Source organism: Vicugna pacos, chromosome 34 (assembly GCF_048564905.1).
Source record: "Vicugna pacos chromosome 34, VicPac4, whole genome shotgun sequence".
Classification (NCBI taxonomy): domain Eukaryota; kingdom Metazoa; phylum Chordata; class Mammalia; order Artiodactyla; family Camelidae; genus Vicugna; species Vicugna pacos.
Window position 1 is genome coordinate 1,030,894 of NC_133020.1, and position 16,061 is coordinate 1,046,954.

The 16,061-nt window shown below is 39.9% G+C and overlaps 1 protein-coding gene across 1 annotated transcript in view; it reads left to right on the forward strand.

Moving 5' to 3' along the window:
• LOC140685450 (UDP-GalNAc:beta-1,3-N-acetylgalactosaminyltransferase 2-like) overlaps nt 1-16,061 on the forward strand; it is a 44,988-nt gene that overhangs the window by 17,587 nt on the left and 11,340 nt on the right. Inside the window, exons 3-5 of the mRNA XM_072954599.1 lie at nt 643-743; nt 4,612-4,805; nt 8,249-8,344. Coding sequence (XP_072810700.1) covers nt 643-743; nt 4,612-4,805; nt 8,249-8,344 — 391 coding nt within the window. The remainder of the gene's footprint in view (nt 1-642; nt 744-4,611; nt 4,806-8,248; nt 8,345-16,061) is intronic.

Sequence of the window (16,061 nt, forward strand, 5' to 3'; positions counted from 1 at the left end):
GGTAAACAGAAATTAATGTCCAGGCTTCATCATACTTATAACATGTAGGGAAGGAGCCGTGGGCACAGGTAGCTAGTGACGCAAGGTCAAGGAGAGGAGAGGACTTCCTCTTGGACAGAAAGACTAATCTTGAGGGGGAGGATGTAGCTCAGTGGTAGAGTGTGTGCTTAGCATGCACAAGGTCCTGGGTTCAATCCCAAGTATCTCCACTAAAAATAAATAAACCTAATCACACCCCCCCAGAAAAAACAACAAAGAAAGACTAATCTTGAGCAAAAGGAACACTTTCTGAAATAGAAGAAAGCCAGTAAAGAAGATTGCAGATACAGATGTGTTTGTGGGTATGGGCAGGAGAAGCTGACTTTGCTGTAGTTTGCCTTGAAAAGACATGAGCCTTTGCTGGTGGCCAGGCCAGACAGCTTCACGCTCACTTTAATATAGTACCACAGTAGAGGGCTTATGTGTAAGTCATTTGGTAGTTAGCAACTTTTGGTTTGCTGGTTCCCCTTTTTGCTAGAAGAGAAGCAGTTAGATTTCATCCTAATAAATACTTGTGTCTGAAAGTAAAATGAAACGGGCCTGAGGAAATGAGTGTGTGCAAGGGGAAGATCAATGACCGCTATTAACGCCAACACTTCTCAGTGTGCTTGTGAAGTTTGTAATAGGTGCTCGTGGCTGCCAAGTGCCTGTGGAAGACAGGGAGGATCCTTACTCCTGCAGACTCCTAAACATCACCAACCTAGGTGAGTCTTCCTTGTCCTCAGCCCTGCGACTCCATATACACTAGTGCCCCCTTATCCACTGAGGACCCAGTCCAAGACCCTACTTTGGATGCCTCAAACCCTGCATAGGACCAAACCCTGCAGGTACTATGTCTTTTCCTATTCAGAGAGACTGGGATAAAGTTTAAGAGACTGACAACAATAAATAATAAAATAAAACAGTTATAAAGACAAACTGTAATAAAAATTATGTGATATGGTCTCTCAAAATAGCTTATTGTACAGATGTAATGCCGTTTCCATTTACCTAAGCACTTATTACGCACGTGGCCATCATTTCGGCAATTTGAAGTGTGACAGCAAAATTAGCACAGATGTCTTTTCCTTCCTGGTAATGTCACAGATAGATTATTTGTTCTTACTGTAGATCTTAGCACCCTCAGCATGTTTTGTTTTTTTTCTGTCCTTATTAAGTGGACAACTTTCACCTTTTTACTTAAAGGAAGCATGTTATGGCTTCTCTTTGGTATATTCGAACTGCCACCGTCATTGCTCTTGTGCTTTGGGGCCTCACGGAAGTAAAATAAGGCTTACTGGAACACAGGCACCCGGACGCTCTGATAGTTGATCTGCTAACCCGAACAGCTTCTGAGTGTCTGTGGGTGGGATACACTGAACAGAGGGACGGTTCACATGACAGGTGGGACAGAGCTGGATGGCCAGGCATTTTGTCATGCTGCACAGAACAGCCTGCAGTTTAAAACTTAGGAATTATTTCTGGAATTTTCCACTTAATGCTTTCGGACCACAGTTGACTGTGGGTGACTAAAACCTTGGAAAGTGAAACCACTGACCAGAGGGGAGGAGTACTGTACATGTTTGATGTCAAGAAGAAGCTGAGCTGGAGAGTACAGTGGTCTATTTTTAGCAGACTAAAATTGAACTTTCATGAAAATTTATCTTTCATCCTTTTTGACAGACAGACTAAACACTCTGGGCATCTGTGAAGATTCTTTATAGATATGTGTAATTTTAGGATCCAGGAGAGTTTATTTTTTAGTATGATTCAGATGCATCTGGAAATCCTTGTGCATAACTAAATCCTGAATTACTGAATTTTAAAGTTATGGAAAACTGCTGATTTCACCAGCCTGTTGATTTATAATACCTTTGATATAAATATTGTGAATTAACTTTCTGTAAGAATTATTGCCTAAGCTTTTGCAAAAGAAATATAGTAAAACACATAGTAAAAAGAAACAGAAGACATAGGTAAATTTTTTTATTCCTTGCAATTACAATATTGTGTCAATTTCCACAAATTTTTTAACTGTATTTCAGTTAAAAAAAAAACAAACTTGTGGGAGTTCTGATGAGGATGAAGAATGATCCCAGTTAGGTTCTCTGTTACCAGGGAACCAGTTTTAGGAAGCTGATAACTGTATCTGTCTGTTTTATTAGTATTTCCCATTATGTTCAGCTGTGGTTCTAAGGGAGCTTAAACTTTTCCAAATCTTACATGTGCTGATTATGACTTCAGGTGTTTTAAAGTTTTCCACACCTATGTAATTATCCGCACCTTGCTTTTGCAGGCAGTGATAGTATAGTGGTTAAGAGCTCAGGCTCTGGAGTCAGGCTTCCTGGCTTAAGTATAGGCTGTGTCATTTTCCGGCTGTATGACCTTCAAAGAGTTATTTACCCCTGTGCCTCAGTTTCATTTTCCATAAACTGGGGATAAAAGTACTTAACCTGAAAGGGATTGACATGATGATGAAATTAGTTGATACATATAAAATAGAATAGTTCTTGGGACATGATAAGTGTTTATTGTTATTTTAAGGAACCTGCCTTTTTATAAATTGTGCTTCAATCAGCTTTTTTTAAAAAACAAATTGGGGACTATATTTTCAGGTCTATTGTACAGCAGAGGTTTCTTACTTAGGAGGTCTGTGAATTTAGCTCACATCATTAAATGTTAAAATTTTGTGTATAATTGTGTTTTTTAGGGGAGAGAGTCCTTTAGCTTTTCACTGGGGGCCCAAAGGGATCAGGAACCTAACAAAATGCTGTATTACAAATGATGTAAAAGTAGCTTAGAACAAATTATGTTTGAAATCCAAAACCAAACCAAACCAAATTTAAAGAAACCTTACCTTCAAATTAACCAGACTTTTATTTTAAATGCTACTATTCATTAGTAATAAAGGAGTGAAGCTTTTCTTTAACAGAAATTTTTCATATACATAATACCTAGGTTACCAGTTTTTTAAAATAGGTATAACTAAATTAAGATTGAACCTAATTTTATCTTTTTGATGATTTAAATAGCATTTAGATTTACTTCAGTACCTTAAGGTCATCAAGATACTCAGGGTGTATCAAAGTTCTGATTAATAGCATTGTCAAAGCAGCAGGATCCCTTGTGTCCAGGGAGCTTGAAGTTCAAGGTACATTTGTTTTATATAGAAAATAGGTTGCATGTCATAATGTGCTTAACCTACTGCCTCTAGTAGACAGACACGCTTCAGCTTGGGTATCCTATTTACCAAGTATATTAAAGAGAAAAGCTTTTGTTGTTGTCCAGTATATTTGGGGTCTAGAGTCTCTGGCCAGTGCTTGCCCAGCCCGTGATGAAATCTGTATCCTCCTTTTTTTCCTCCTGCTTATGTATGTGATTGGTTAGGAGCCATCAATTCCATTTAGTCACATTTTATTGAGCATCCACTAAGTGTAAAATAGCATTCTAGGGATCTAAACGATCCACTGGGGTGTGGGAAGAAAACAGTTTCTGTTTATATGAAAATAAAATTATCTGAAAATAAAATGTAATCTTTATTAATATTGAATATATTAACTGATAATAACATGTATGTTCTGTAAATAAATGAGTATGTGTACAAATGTTTTTAACTGATGAGGTTGTGTGATCTGCAAAGTTGGAAAACCACAGATCTAAGAAATACAAAGAACTTTGATATAATAATCTTTTAAAATAAGTTTTTATATTATTTCTCAAGGTGGCACTGATATTCTCAGCCATATTAAGTGCCTCATGTAATATCTCCTGATCTGTTTATGGTAGTTGAGAAAATTATTTGAAAAGGACTGTTTTGGGCTTTGATTAGACAACTGAGGGGGAATAGAAAGAGTTTCAAATTTGAAGGCAGTAAATCTGGGTTTGAATCCAGGCTCTGCCACTTTCTATGACCTTCATCGAATTACTTAACGTCTCTGGGCTTCATTGTCTTAATCTGTGACCTGGAGATAAGGTCACACAACTACCACACAGGGTAGTTGTGCAAATTAAATGTGTTGGGACATAACACCAAGTAGGGGTCAGAAATGCTCACCACGTTTGATGTGCTTATTTCTTATTGATAGTGTATAGCAAGAGGTTTTCAGTGTTGAAGTGATTTCAGTTATTTTTGTACTGTGATAATTGCCTGACACCACAAAAAGTGCTCAGCAAGAAGTAGGATCTTGGGAATTTGCAGAGCAAGGTGGAATTTACTCATTATTTATGACTACAGTCAGTATTCCCATTTAGCCTTTCCTAATAGATGCCTTTAAATTTAATATTCCCTGTAGCATTTGTATACACACATGTGTACATGTTTGTACAAAAATCTGTTACAGTAGTTCTGATAATTAAATATTTTACTTAGATGTGGCTGAAAATTTCATTCTTAAATTTTAAAATAAATTTTACCCCTGCCCCAGAAGCAGCCATATTTCTGAAACATTTTAAAAATGTATTGCCATTTGTGAAAGAATTGTATAACAAATAATTATCTAGATTTTGCTATCAAGCCCACTTCATTACTGCATATTAGTAAAATAAAATAGTATATTTCTTTATGGAAGACTCCTTTTCTCATTTCTTCTGTAGTTTTGAATCAGGAAATTGAAGCATTCAGTCTTTCCGAAGAAACTTCATCAGGGCTCTCTGAGGACCGAGTTGTCAGCGTGAGCTTCCGCGTTCTGTATCCAATCATTATTACCAGTCTCGGGGTGTTTTATGATGCCAGCGATGGGGGTTTCCAGAGGAACATCACCATCAAGCTTTGCCAGGCAGATCAGGATGTACGTACTGCTTTGTATACGCTTTTCCCCATTTTTCTTTTTCAAAGCCATCAGCTTTTCCTCATGGCAGTTATTAGGTTGGGAGACTTGCACCTTTTCATGATGGTGTAATGTGTTACAGCACTGGTTTGGGGAGAGGGTACCAATGAGTAAATGTTGTTATATCTAGGGAAGGAGGAGTTGGACAATCCCTTGAAGTCTAAAGAGTTTCACAAGTTGATAATAAATATTAAAAGTTTTGTACTTGTAGGAATAATCAAGTATTACTGCCTCTTTCTTCCAACCTGAAAAGTCTGTCACCATAACAGACTAACAGCTGCTTCAAACCTTTTTTGTAATAAGGGTGTAGAAGGAATAAACATTTAAAACAACTGGGGTTACTGTTGCTGATATTTGGGGAGACATGATTGTTCCCAGAGTGTATCTGAAGGTGTGTAACAAGGAGTTGTACTTGAAAAGATCTGTTTCTGGGTTTTAAACTACATAAATCTTGAAAGAATTATACAGTGAACATCCATATATCCACCAGCTAATTTATACAATAGTTATATTTTGCTGTATTTCCTTTATGATATCTGTGGTTGTTCATCAATCTTTCATAAAAAATGTATTTTAGAGTAAGTTGCTGGCCTCAGTACACTTCAGCCCTAAACACTTCAGTGTGCATATCATTAATTAGACTTTAATATTTCTTTATGGTTTTAAAATTTTACATGCAGTGTAATCTGCATTCAGTTTTTTGAGCAGCATAAACCTGTGTAATCTAAACTCCTATCACCTCATGTTATTCCCTAGAGGCAACCAGTTGTTTTTTTTCCCCAACCATTGACTAGTTTTGCCTGTTGTAGGATCCTACTTCATATATAAGTAGAATCATATACTAAGCAGTCTCTTGTGTAAGGCTTCTTTCAGTCAACATAATATTTTTGAAATTAATCCATGTTATTGTATGTAACAGTAAATTTTTCCTTTTCCTTCTTTGAATTGCTAAGTTGTATTCCAACAACGTACAATGTTTATCTAGTCTTGATGGGCATCTGGAATGTTTCCAGGGTTTTTCTCCTTTATTCTGTTACTGTGATGAATTATGTTTATTAACTTTTGGAGTGTTCAGCCAACTTCGTATTCCTCTTGATTGTGATGTATTATTCTTTTTATATATTGCTGGAAGTTGTGTTTCTTGTGGACAACATATAGTTAGGTCTTCCTTTTTATCCAGTCTGAGAATCTCTGCTTTTTACATGGAGTGTTTATTCCATTTACATTTAATGCAATTAGTAAAGTGTTTGGATTTCAGTTTTTCATTTTGCTATTTGTTTTCTGCATGTTCTACTTTTTGTTTGTTTTTCTGTTCCTCCTTTCCTGCCTTCTTTTGGGTTAATTGGGTATTTTTTTAGAATTCCACTTTAATCTCTCTGTTGTCCTTTTAGCTACAGCTCTTTGTACTATAATTTTTTGTGTCTGATTGACATAAGAATTACAATACACATCCTGAACTTTTTGATCTTCTTTAAGTTAACATTGTACCCCTTCATATAAAATGTAAGAGCCTTGTATAACCCAATTTACCATCCCCAGTCTTCTTTGCTCTGGTTGTCATATGCCTTATATCTCTGTGTGCTATAAATCCCACGATACAGTGCTATGGCTTTTGCTTTAAAAAGCTAAATGTATGTTAAAGTAATTTAAAGAAAATAATCTTTTATATTTGCTCACTTATTTACCATTTCTGTTGTTCTTCATTCCTCCTGAATATCCATCTGATACCTTCTCCTTCAGCCCAAATCATAATCTTTACTAATTCTTACAGTGCAAGTATGCTGGTGATGAATTTGCTTAGTTTTCATTTTTCTGAAAATGTTTTTATTTTGCCTTTATTCTTCCCCTCCTTTTTTTTGTGGGTATTTTCTAGATATTGAAATTCTGGGTTGCCTTCTTTACTTTCCAGTATTTTAAAGATAGCACTCCAGTGTTTTCTGGCCTCTGTGTTTCCTGGAGAGAAGTCAGTCTGCCTTCGGATGGTTGTTCTGGTGTATGACGTATGTAGTGTGAGTTTGGTTTTGTTTTCTCCTGGCTACTCTTGAGTTTTTCTCTTTATACGTATTGGTTTTAAGCAATTTGATTGTGTTGTACCTTAGTGTGGTTTTTGCTGGGTTTTTCTTCACCCCATTTCTCTCCAGTCATTCTGGGATTCCACTTACATGTATGTTAGACTTTTTCATATTGTCTCACAGATCATAAGACTGTGTTCATTTTTTTCAGTTTTTTTCCTGTTTTTCAAATTTGATTTGAAATTTGATTTCTGTTCACCTATATTCACGTTTACTGACTCTTATGTCACCTCAAATCTTTTAAGCCTAGCCAGTGATTTTTTTAAGATATTGTACATTTTAGTTTTAAAATTTCCATTTAATTCTCGAAGTTTTTGTATTTTGTATTTTTTTTTTGTATTTTTCTGAGTTCAGTTTGAACATATTCTCTATGGCCTTGACCTTAAGTGTGATTAACGGCTGTAAGATCCTGTCTGCTGCTCTAAGTCTGAGTCATCTTGGCCTGTCTTTATTGATTACCTTTCCTCTCAAGTATGGTAATACTTTCCTGTTTTATATCGGTCAAGTGGTTTGATTTAGATGCAGTTTTTGATCATGTTGACTTAACTTTGAGCTGCCTTATTTTTAACCAAGGAGAGGTTAATCCTTGTCCTCAAGAAAGGCGTAATCTAAGGTAGACCCTTCTGGGTTCACAGGTTGTCACCATGTAAAAAGTCTTACCACAGCATTGCCAAGAGTTGATGTTAATGAAAGAAACATGCATAATTTATTAAAACCCCCTTCATTCTGACTTTCTGCATGGCCTTGATAGCTTTAACAGAAGCTTCCCCTGTGGTAAATTGGTATCTAAGAGTAGGCTTGAGAATAAGGAGATATTCTTGCCTAAAACAGGGAGAAAGGACCCAAAGAAAACAATAGACAGAGACAGACAGCCCTCTCTTGTGTTTCCTTTTTCACTTTTGTTTTTCTCTTCTAAAGGGTCCTTTTGAAGGGAAATTCCTGGGTACCTCTGTTCTATGTAGAAATCGCTAATCTCTTAGTTTATTCCTAACTCTCTGGGGCCAAGCCTGGTAGTTGGTTTAATTCAACACACCTTATACCGCTCCTAATGCCCCTCATTGTAAGGTGGCTTTTTTGAGGTTATGTGGGTTATATATTTAGTGTCTTAGAACTTATTGACAACTTTCGTATATTAAATATCTTTGTTTAATAACCATGATTGCACTAGAAAACCCAAGTGGTTCCGAAACCACAGTGGAACCATGTTTGTAACCATGGTTGGGGCCACTGAGAGTTTAGCTGACCGAGCCATAAGCTGTTTGGAAACCCATTGCATCTGCCATGACTGATGTGAGGTATTTCTTCTTGTATTCCTTCCCCCCGCATTTGCAGGAGGTCCTCTTTGTCGCTCGCTTCAGCCCTCCGAGCTGTGGGGTGCAGGTGAACAAGCTGTGGTACAAGCCTGTGGAGCAGTTCATCTTACCAGAGGTACAGCCCAGAGCGAGAAGGCTCCAGTACCACGTGGGCTTTCCCAGTCCTGGGCGTGTGCTTTCAAAGCGGGCACGTACCTTTTCCTGTCCCGGGGCTGCTCCCCATAGCGGGAGGTGGGGCCACCAGCTGGGAGGCAGCTCAGTGTGGCACTCCGCCCTCGCGCCCCAGGAGAGCTTCACGGAGCCCCACGGGTTCCACACCACGGCTTTTGAGAAGTGTTGCATGTTGCCGTGGTTTATTTAGTGGGCCAGAAACCATGTGCCTGCCTTAACGACAAAGGACAGTAATAGGTGTGCTGATGGACCAGACGTAGCTGCCACTGGAGTGAAGCAGATAGTTAGGGATCTAAAGTGTTGGGGTGGAGGGAGGTGCAGACAGATAACAGGAGAGTGATCAGCCACATCTCCAGGGTTAATAAAACTACTCCGAGGTGTGGAGGATATTTGAAACAAGGCTGTAGCTCTCGGTCCAGTCTTAAGGAGATGTGTGCTGGAAACCATCTCAGCTGCCAGGTGCCCTCATCAGGCCTGGAGTTAACCGGAATGCAGCTGCATCCCAGTGTGTTACAGATCATTCATCCGTCAACCTCGGGCTTTCCAGGCTGCTCCGGTCTAGTCTGAGGTCAGTTCTGAGCCCAGGGCTTTGGAACCGCAGTGGGGTTAGTTTTCCGGTCATCTCTGGTGGTCACTGTAGCTCAGCGCTGGGGCTCATCCGGCAGTATCGGAGCTGAGTTAAGATGTGAGAGCTCGATGGTGGACAGGTCCTGCACTAATCAGGAAACAGTTTCCTGCCGCCCTTCATGGGAAGGGAGGGGGTGCTGTCCACATTTATGCAACAGCAAAATCACACGTTTTATAACATGCTGTGGCCCTCCGGAGTTGAGTACTAGTAGTTAAACTATATGTGTTAATTCCATAAGTGTCAAAGGGAGCTCCTTTGTCTCACCTATATGTGAACTTCTATTTAAAAACATATGAAATAGTGGGGAAAGTTATATCTCAGTGGCAGGGCACGTGCTTAGCATGCACGAGGTCCTGGGCTCAATCCCCAGTCCCTCCATTAAAATAAATGAATAAATGAACCTAATTACTCTCAAAAAAAAAAAGAAAAAATTTTTTTTGAAATGTGAAATAAAAGCAAAACTAAAACATACTGTGAAAAATTTCCCAGTTTCTTAGTGTTATAAAAAAGACTATGGTGAACATCCTGACACGCTTGTGTACATAGCTGGTTATCAGGATGAATTGTTGGCTCAAATTTATACACAGTTTTGAGATACATCATTTGTTTCTCGAGGACAATTGCGGTTTTTAATCAATCTGAGTAATTGTCAGCATTATATGAGAATGCCATTTGTGTTATATCCTTTCTAAATTTCATGTATGAATTTTTTCTTTTTTAAATGAAGTATGTACTATCAAAGGTATCTCTTTGTTTTTCTTTATTGGAGGTACTGGGGATTGAACCCAGGCCCTCGTGCATGCTAAGCACATGCTCTGCCACTGACCTGTACCCTCCCCCTGGTAGCTCTTAGTTAAGAATAGTGGCTCAACTAAGTAGCATTGGCCAAGTGTTGGATCTGTTTTTGAAGGAAGCCATTTGGTTTGTTGACTTGTTTATTGAGAGCTAAGTCTGTGCAGAGTACCGGGGATGTACAATGACATAGTTCAAAGATCCCTGCCCTTAAAGCAGCTCATGATAGTTGGGGAGGAAAAGCTGACATGGCCCTGCCGTAACTTACTGCATCCCGGGCACAGCTGTAAGCAGATTTCTACACTGTGACTGGTCAGCAGGCTTCTTTGGGATTGAAGCAAGTCACAGGTGAGAGTCCAGCTCTTCTACTGAGAGCCAACATGGGCAGGACCAAGGGGAGAGTCCTGGGACTCTGAGGACCGGGAGCACTAGCCTAGTGTCGGGCACAATCGGAAAGGTCTGAAGCTGCTGTCGGGCTGGTCTTCACGGACAGCGTCCGAGGACTGGCCCAAGTAGGACGGGAAGCTCCGCCGTGCCTGGGAGTTAAGTGCATCAGGGCGGACACCTGTGAGTGCAGTGGGGCTGTGTGTGGGTCCCTGCTCTGCCCCTCATTGGCCCTGTGACCTTGTGCAGGCTGCTTAACCCCACTGTGTCTCTCCTCCTCTGTGCAGCGACCCAGTTCAGAGGGTTGTTCAGGGAGTAAACGAATGGATGTAGAATGTTGAGAACGTGCTGCCCTGTGGCAGGCAGTCAGTAAACAGGTATATGCTGTCCTTGTTACTGCTGGTACCTGAGGATGGGGAGTTCCTTTTCCTGAAGTGCTGTGTTTCCCCCGCCTGGGGCAGGCTGCCCCCAGGGGACTCTCAGCAGTGTCTGGAGGTATGTTTAGCTGTTGCAGCCGGGCATGGAGGAGGACCAGCAGATTGTGGGGAGAGGCCAGGATGTCGCTGAGCAGCCTCCCCTGAATGGGACAGTCCCCACAGCAAATAGTGATGGCCCAAGAGGTCAGGAGTGCCTCGGATGAGAAACTCGAAGAGGAAGGAGTCACAGTTTGGGGTAGCGAGGGAGAAGATAAGCTTTAACCTTAACTTTAGGCTAATCACAATTTTATGGGGTCTACTCCATTATCTCAGTCAGACTCACAGAAAGAATTAGTTTTTGATTTTGTTCACAATGAAATATTACCCTTCCCTCAGAGTGTCCTTGTCGTTAGGAAATACATGCTGAAGTAAAGGTGAAATGCATTTTACTTTCAAATGATTCAACAACGAACAGAAAAGTCTGTATACAGACAAATAAAGCACACGTGGCCAGTGTCTGCCATCAGTGTTTGGGTGTTAATCTTCAACTTTTTTGTAGGGTTGAAGTTTATCAAAATAGAAATTAGGTTGGGGCAAGGGCTTGCCTCCCCTGTCAGTGTTGAGGATGGTATACCTGGCCATAGGCACTGCTGAGGGGACACTCAGCCACATCAGTGGGTGGCCTTTTACATTATTAAGACTTGTACTGGCTAAAGCTTTGTGATTTTTTTTTTATACAAAAGAAACTTTTTAAAATCTATTTTTATATATAGTGGCTAATATTTGTAAATCTCAAACTCCTAAATTTATCCCTTTCCACCCCCTTTCCCCGGTAACCATAAGATTGTTTAGGTCTGTAAGTCTGTTTCTGTTTTGTAGATGAGTTCATAGTGTCCTTTTTTTTTTTTAATTCCACATATGAGTGATATCATATGGTATTTTTCTTTCTCTTTCTGGCTTACTTCACTTAGAATGACTATCTCTGGGTCCATCCATGTTGCTGCAAATGACATTATTTTATTCTTTTTATGGCTGAGTAGTATTCCATCATATAAATATACCACAACTTCTTTATCCAGTCATCTCTCGATGGCCATTTAGGTTGCTTCCATGTCTTGGCTTCCGTATGCTGTGCTACTTTGAACACTGGGGTGCATGTGTCTTTTCACATAGCCTTTGATCTTCATTTCCCTTTGAGCTTTAAGCTACATTGGCTTTTGATTTCTCATTATATCTGAGTAATGCTTTTTTCTTTTATAAACACCCAGTTATTTAATAGTGTCTCCATTTGAGGGAGTAAGATTATGGATCTTCATTTCCTTTTTGGGTATTTATTTCCTAAATGTTCTGAAATAAATATGTATTAGCTTTATTAAAAGAAAAAATAAACTTTTTAACATAAAATATTCTTTCCTTTTACACAAAATCCTATTTTTGTTGAAACCGTGTTTAATTTCACATGGACAGTCACTTTTGCTGCATCAAGCCTAAGTGGGCTGATTTGCACAGAAAGAAATGAAAGTGAAGAAGGGGTGGGTTTGCCTGTTTCCTGTTGCCAGTGAAGGATGGCAGGAGAGACACAGATCATTTACCCCATCCGAGGGGGAGAGGCAGATGGCACGTCCGTCATCTCCTGCTCCCCACACCTCACAGGCTGCTGGAGGAACACGTGTCTGCTGAGCAGGTCTCTTGTGGTGTTTTCGCTGTGACTCACTAGAGCATAAATCTCAGCAGGATTCACAGGCTTAAGTGGAGACTGCTGTGTGTTTCGCTTAAAATATTTACTTCTCTAATTTCATATTTTCCTTAGTAGTACACCTGAGACTGATTTCAGGAAAAAGACTATTTTCATTCAACCCAAGTCACTAGAGACGTTCTTGTTAGTGTTAGGGGTACTTACATGCTTATTTGGAATAAGACACAGAAGAATGAACAGCGTGAGCTGCTTCTGTTATAGGGGACAGGATTTGGTGGCACTCATTTTCCCAACGTGTACCATGCTGTGTTGTCCTCCCTTTTACTGTGGTTCTGTGATCTTAGCAGGGAACTGCTACAGACAGGTTGTTTCACATCTGCAGAGATTCTTGGCTTTGTGATGACTTTGTACCAGGGAGGAAAAAGCAGGCATGTAAGAAAGAAAGTGGGAAGGAGAAATTTAACTGTGACACAGAGCAGGTGCAGGAGAGGTGAGGAGGACAGAGCATCTCCTTTCCCTAATAACAGAACAACTGGTGGGTGATGTAAGTGGAGTGAGTAAACCAGGATCACTTTCTTGGTCAATGAGTTTTTCTGGTAATTACTCAATCTAGTCAACACTGTTGATGTTAATCATGACCCCATCAAACAAAATGGAGTTGGGTGCTGGGCAGGAGAAATGGAAGTCAGGTGCCAGGTGTCACCTGAGTGGACCAGAGAGTTACTTGTCCTTCATCATACTTGCTAGATTTCTAGTTTCCAGGCAAAGCTTTGATTTGGTCCCTATGGCTCTTACTCTGGCACGGTTCATTTGGCACTACAGTCACTAAGATTCCTGTGACCTACTGCCAACTCCTGGGGACACTTTAGTCCTTGCCCTGGGGGCCTGTGGTTTTCTCTCAGCTCATACGATGTCCATTCTTCTGGTTCAGCTTCATCTGGCCTGGTCTTCTTCCCTGTACTTTGTTTCCTCTTTTGTTTTCCTCTTAAATATTAATCATTAGGATTTGATTTCATTCTTTTTTATGGCTGAGTAATACTCTGCTGTATATAGATATGCCATTTTCTTCACCCATTCATCCTTTGATGGACACTTAAGACCTAGGTTGCTGACCTGCCTTGGCTGTTGTAAATAGCGCTGCAGTGAACACAGGGGTTCAGGTATCTTTTTGAGATTGTGTTTTCATTTCCGTTGGGTAAACACCCAGAAGTGAAATTGCTGGATCAGATATTAGTTTTATTTTTAATGTTTTGAAGACCCTCCAAACTTCTTTCTATAGTGGCTGCACCAAATTGAATTTCCATCAACAGTGCACAAAAGTTCCCTTTTCTACAATCCTCACCAGCACTTGTTATTTCTTGTCTTTTTGATGATAGCTGTTCTAACAGGTGTGAGGTGACATCTCATTGTGGTTTTGATTTGCAGCTCCATTATTAGTGATGCTGAACACCATTTCATGTACCTGATGACCATCTGTATGTCTTTAGAAAATGTCTATTCAGATACTCTCTCCATTTTTCAAAATTGGATTCTTTGGCTTTTGCTATTGAGTTGTGTGAGTTCTTTATATACTTTGAATATCAGCTCCTTATCAGATACATGATTTCACAAATATTTTCTCCTATATGGTAGGTTGCCTTTTCAAGTTGATGGTTTCCTTTGCTGTGCAGAAGATTTTTAGTTTGATGTAGCCCTACCTGTTTATTTTTACTTTTGTTGCTTTTGCTTTTAGTGTCAAATTCAGAAAGTCATACCCAAGACTGATGTCAAGTAGCTTACTGCTTATGCTTTCTTATAGGAGTTCCATGGTGTCAGGTCTTACATTCAAGCTTTTAATCCATTTTGAGTTGATTTTTGTGTATGGCATAAGTTAGTGGTCCACTTTCATTCATGTTCAATGTGTGGCTGTCCAGTTTTCCCAGCACTGTTTATTGAACAGACTGTCCTTTCCCCATTTTATATTCTTGGCTTCTTTGTTGTGAATTAATGGACCATATATGCGTGGGTTTATCTCTGGGCTCTATCCTGTTCCATTGATCTATGTGTGTGTTTTAGGCCAGCACCATACTGTTTTGATGACTATAGCTTTGTAGTACAGTTTGTAATCGGGGCACATGATGCCTCCAGCTTTGTGCTTCTTTCTCTAGATTGCTTTGGCCATGAAGGTCTTTCATGATTCCACACAAAATTTAGGATTGTTTGTAGTATTTCTGTAAGAAATGCCATTGGAATTTTGATAGGGATTAAACTTAATCTGCAGGTTGCTTTGTGTTTTATGGATATTTTAAGTTCTTTTAATGCCTCAAAAGCTATTTTTTTTTGTATATATGCATTTTGTTTTTATTGAAGTCTAGTCCACTTACAATGTTGTGTCAGTTTCTGGTGTACAGCACAATGCTTCAGTCATAGATGAACATACGTGTATTTGTTTTCACATTTTCACCAAAAGTTACCACAAGATGTTGAATTGAATATAGTTCCTTGTGATATACCGTATGAACTTGTTGTTTATCGGATTTTGTAAATCCTGTAATTGGAAGTGAGAGACATTCTGCCAGAGTTCAGCAGGTGTTCTGTGTGATTTGATGGGTTTGTAGATGTAATTCTCAGTTTGTTTGTGGGAGAGGGCGAGCGGAGTCTCTCCACTCCACCATCTTGGCTCAACCCCCCATTTTAACAGTTTTTAATTCTTCCAGTCCATGGTCATGGAATATCTTCCTATTTATTTGTGTCTTCATTACTTTCTCAGAGGGCAGTCTTAATTCCTAAGACAGGTGTTGACTTCTCACCTGGACCCTGAAATAGCCTCGTTACCGCTCTCCCCATGGCCTCCGCATGCTGCCTCTCTGGTGTTGGAGGGCGGCTCTAAAGCCGCAGGTGGGATGCTGTCGCCCTTCTGCTCCGTGCTTCCCACTGCCTTCCTGGAGGGGGCAGGCTGCTCCAGCAGGGCCAGCCCCACCTCCCCTTCCCTCCCCTCCTCAGCCCGGCGCCTTGGCGGTGCCACACTACCTGACAGTTTTCTGAACACGCAGTGCTGTTTCAGGTCTGCCTGTTAGTGTGTTATTTTTTTTTAATAGCCTTTATTATGTTATGTTCCCTCTATATGCACTTTGGTAATAGTTTTTATCATACATAGGTGCTGAATTTTATCAAATGCTTTTTCTGCATCTGTTGTGATGATTATGTGGTTTTCGTCCTTTCTCTTGTTAGTGTGGTCTGTCATGTTGGTCGATTTGTCTATGCTGAACCAGCCTTGTGTCCCTGAGGTGGATCCAGCTGGATCATGGTGTATGATCTTTTCTATGTGTTGTTGGGTTCTGTTTGCTAATATTTTGTTGAAGATTTTTGCATCTATGTTCATCAATGATATTGGCCTGTAATTTTTTTTTGTGGTGTCTTTGTCTGGTTTTGGTATCAGGGTGATGGTGGCCTCATGGAATGAATTTGGGAATGTTCCCTCCTTTTCAATCTTTTGGAAGAGTTTGAGAAGGATCAGTATGAGCTCTTGTTTTGTTTGGTAAAATTTCCCAGTGAAGCTGTCTGGCCCTGGACTTTTGTTTGTAGGGAGGTTTTTTATTGCTGATTCTATTTCATTTCTTGTGATTGGTCTGTTCAAGTAGTCTATTTCTTCTTGATTCAGTCTTGGTGGACTGTATGTTCCCAGAAACTTGTCCATTTCTTCTAGGTTGTCCAGTTTGTTTCCATATAGTTGTTCATGTGTTACTTTCTCTACCTCCTGTTTTTC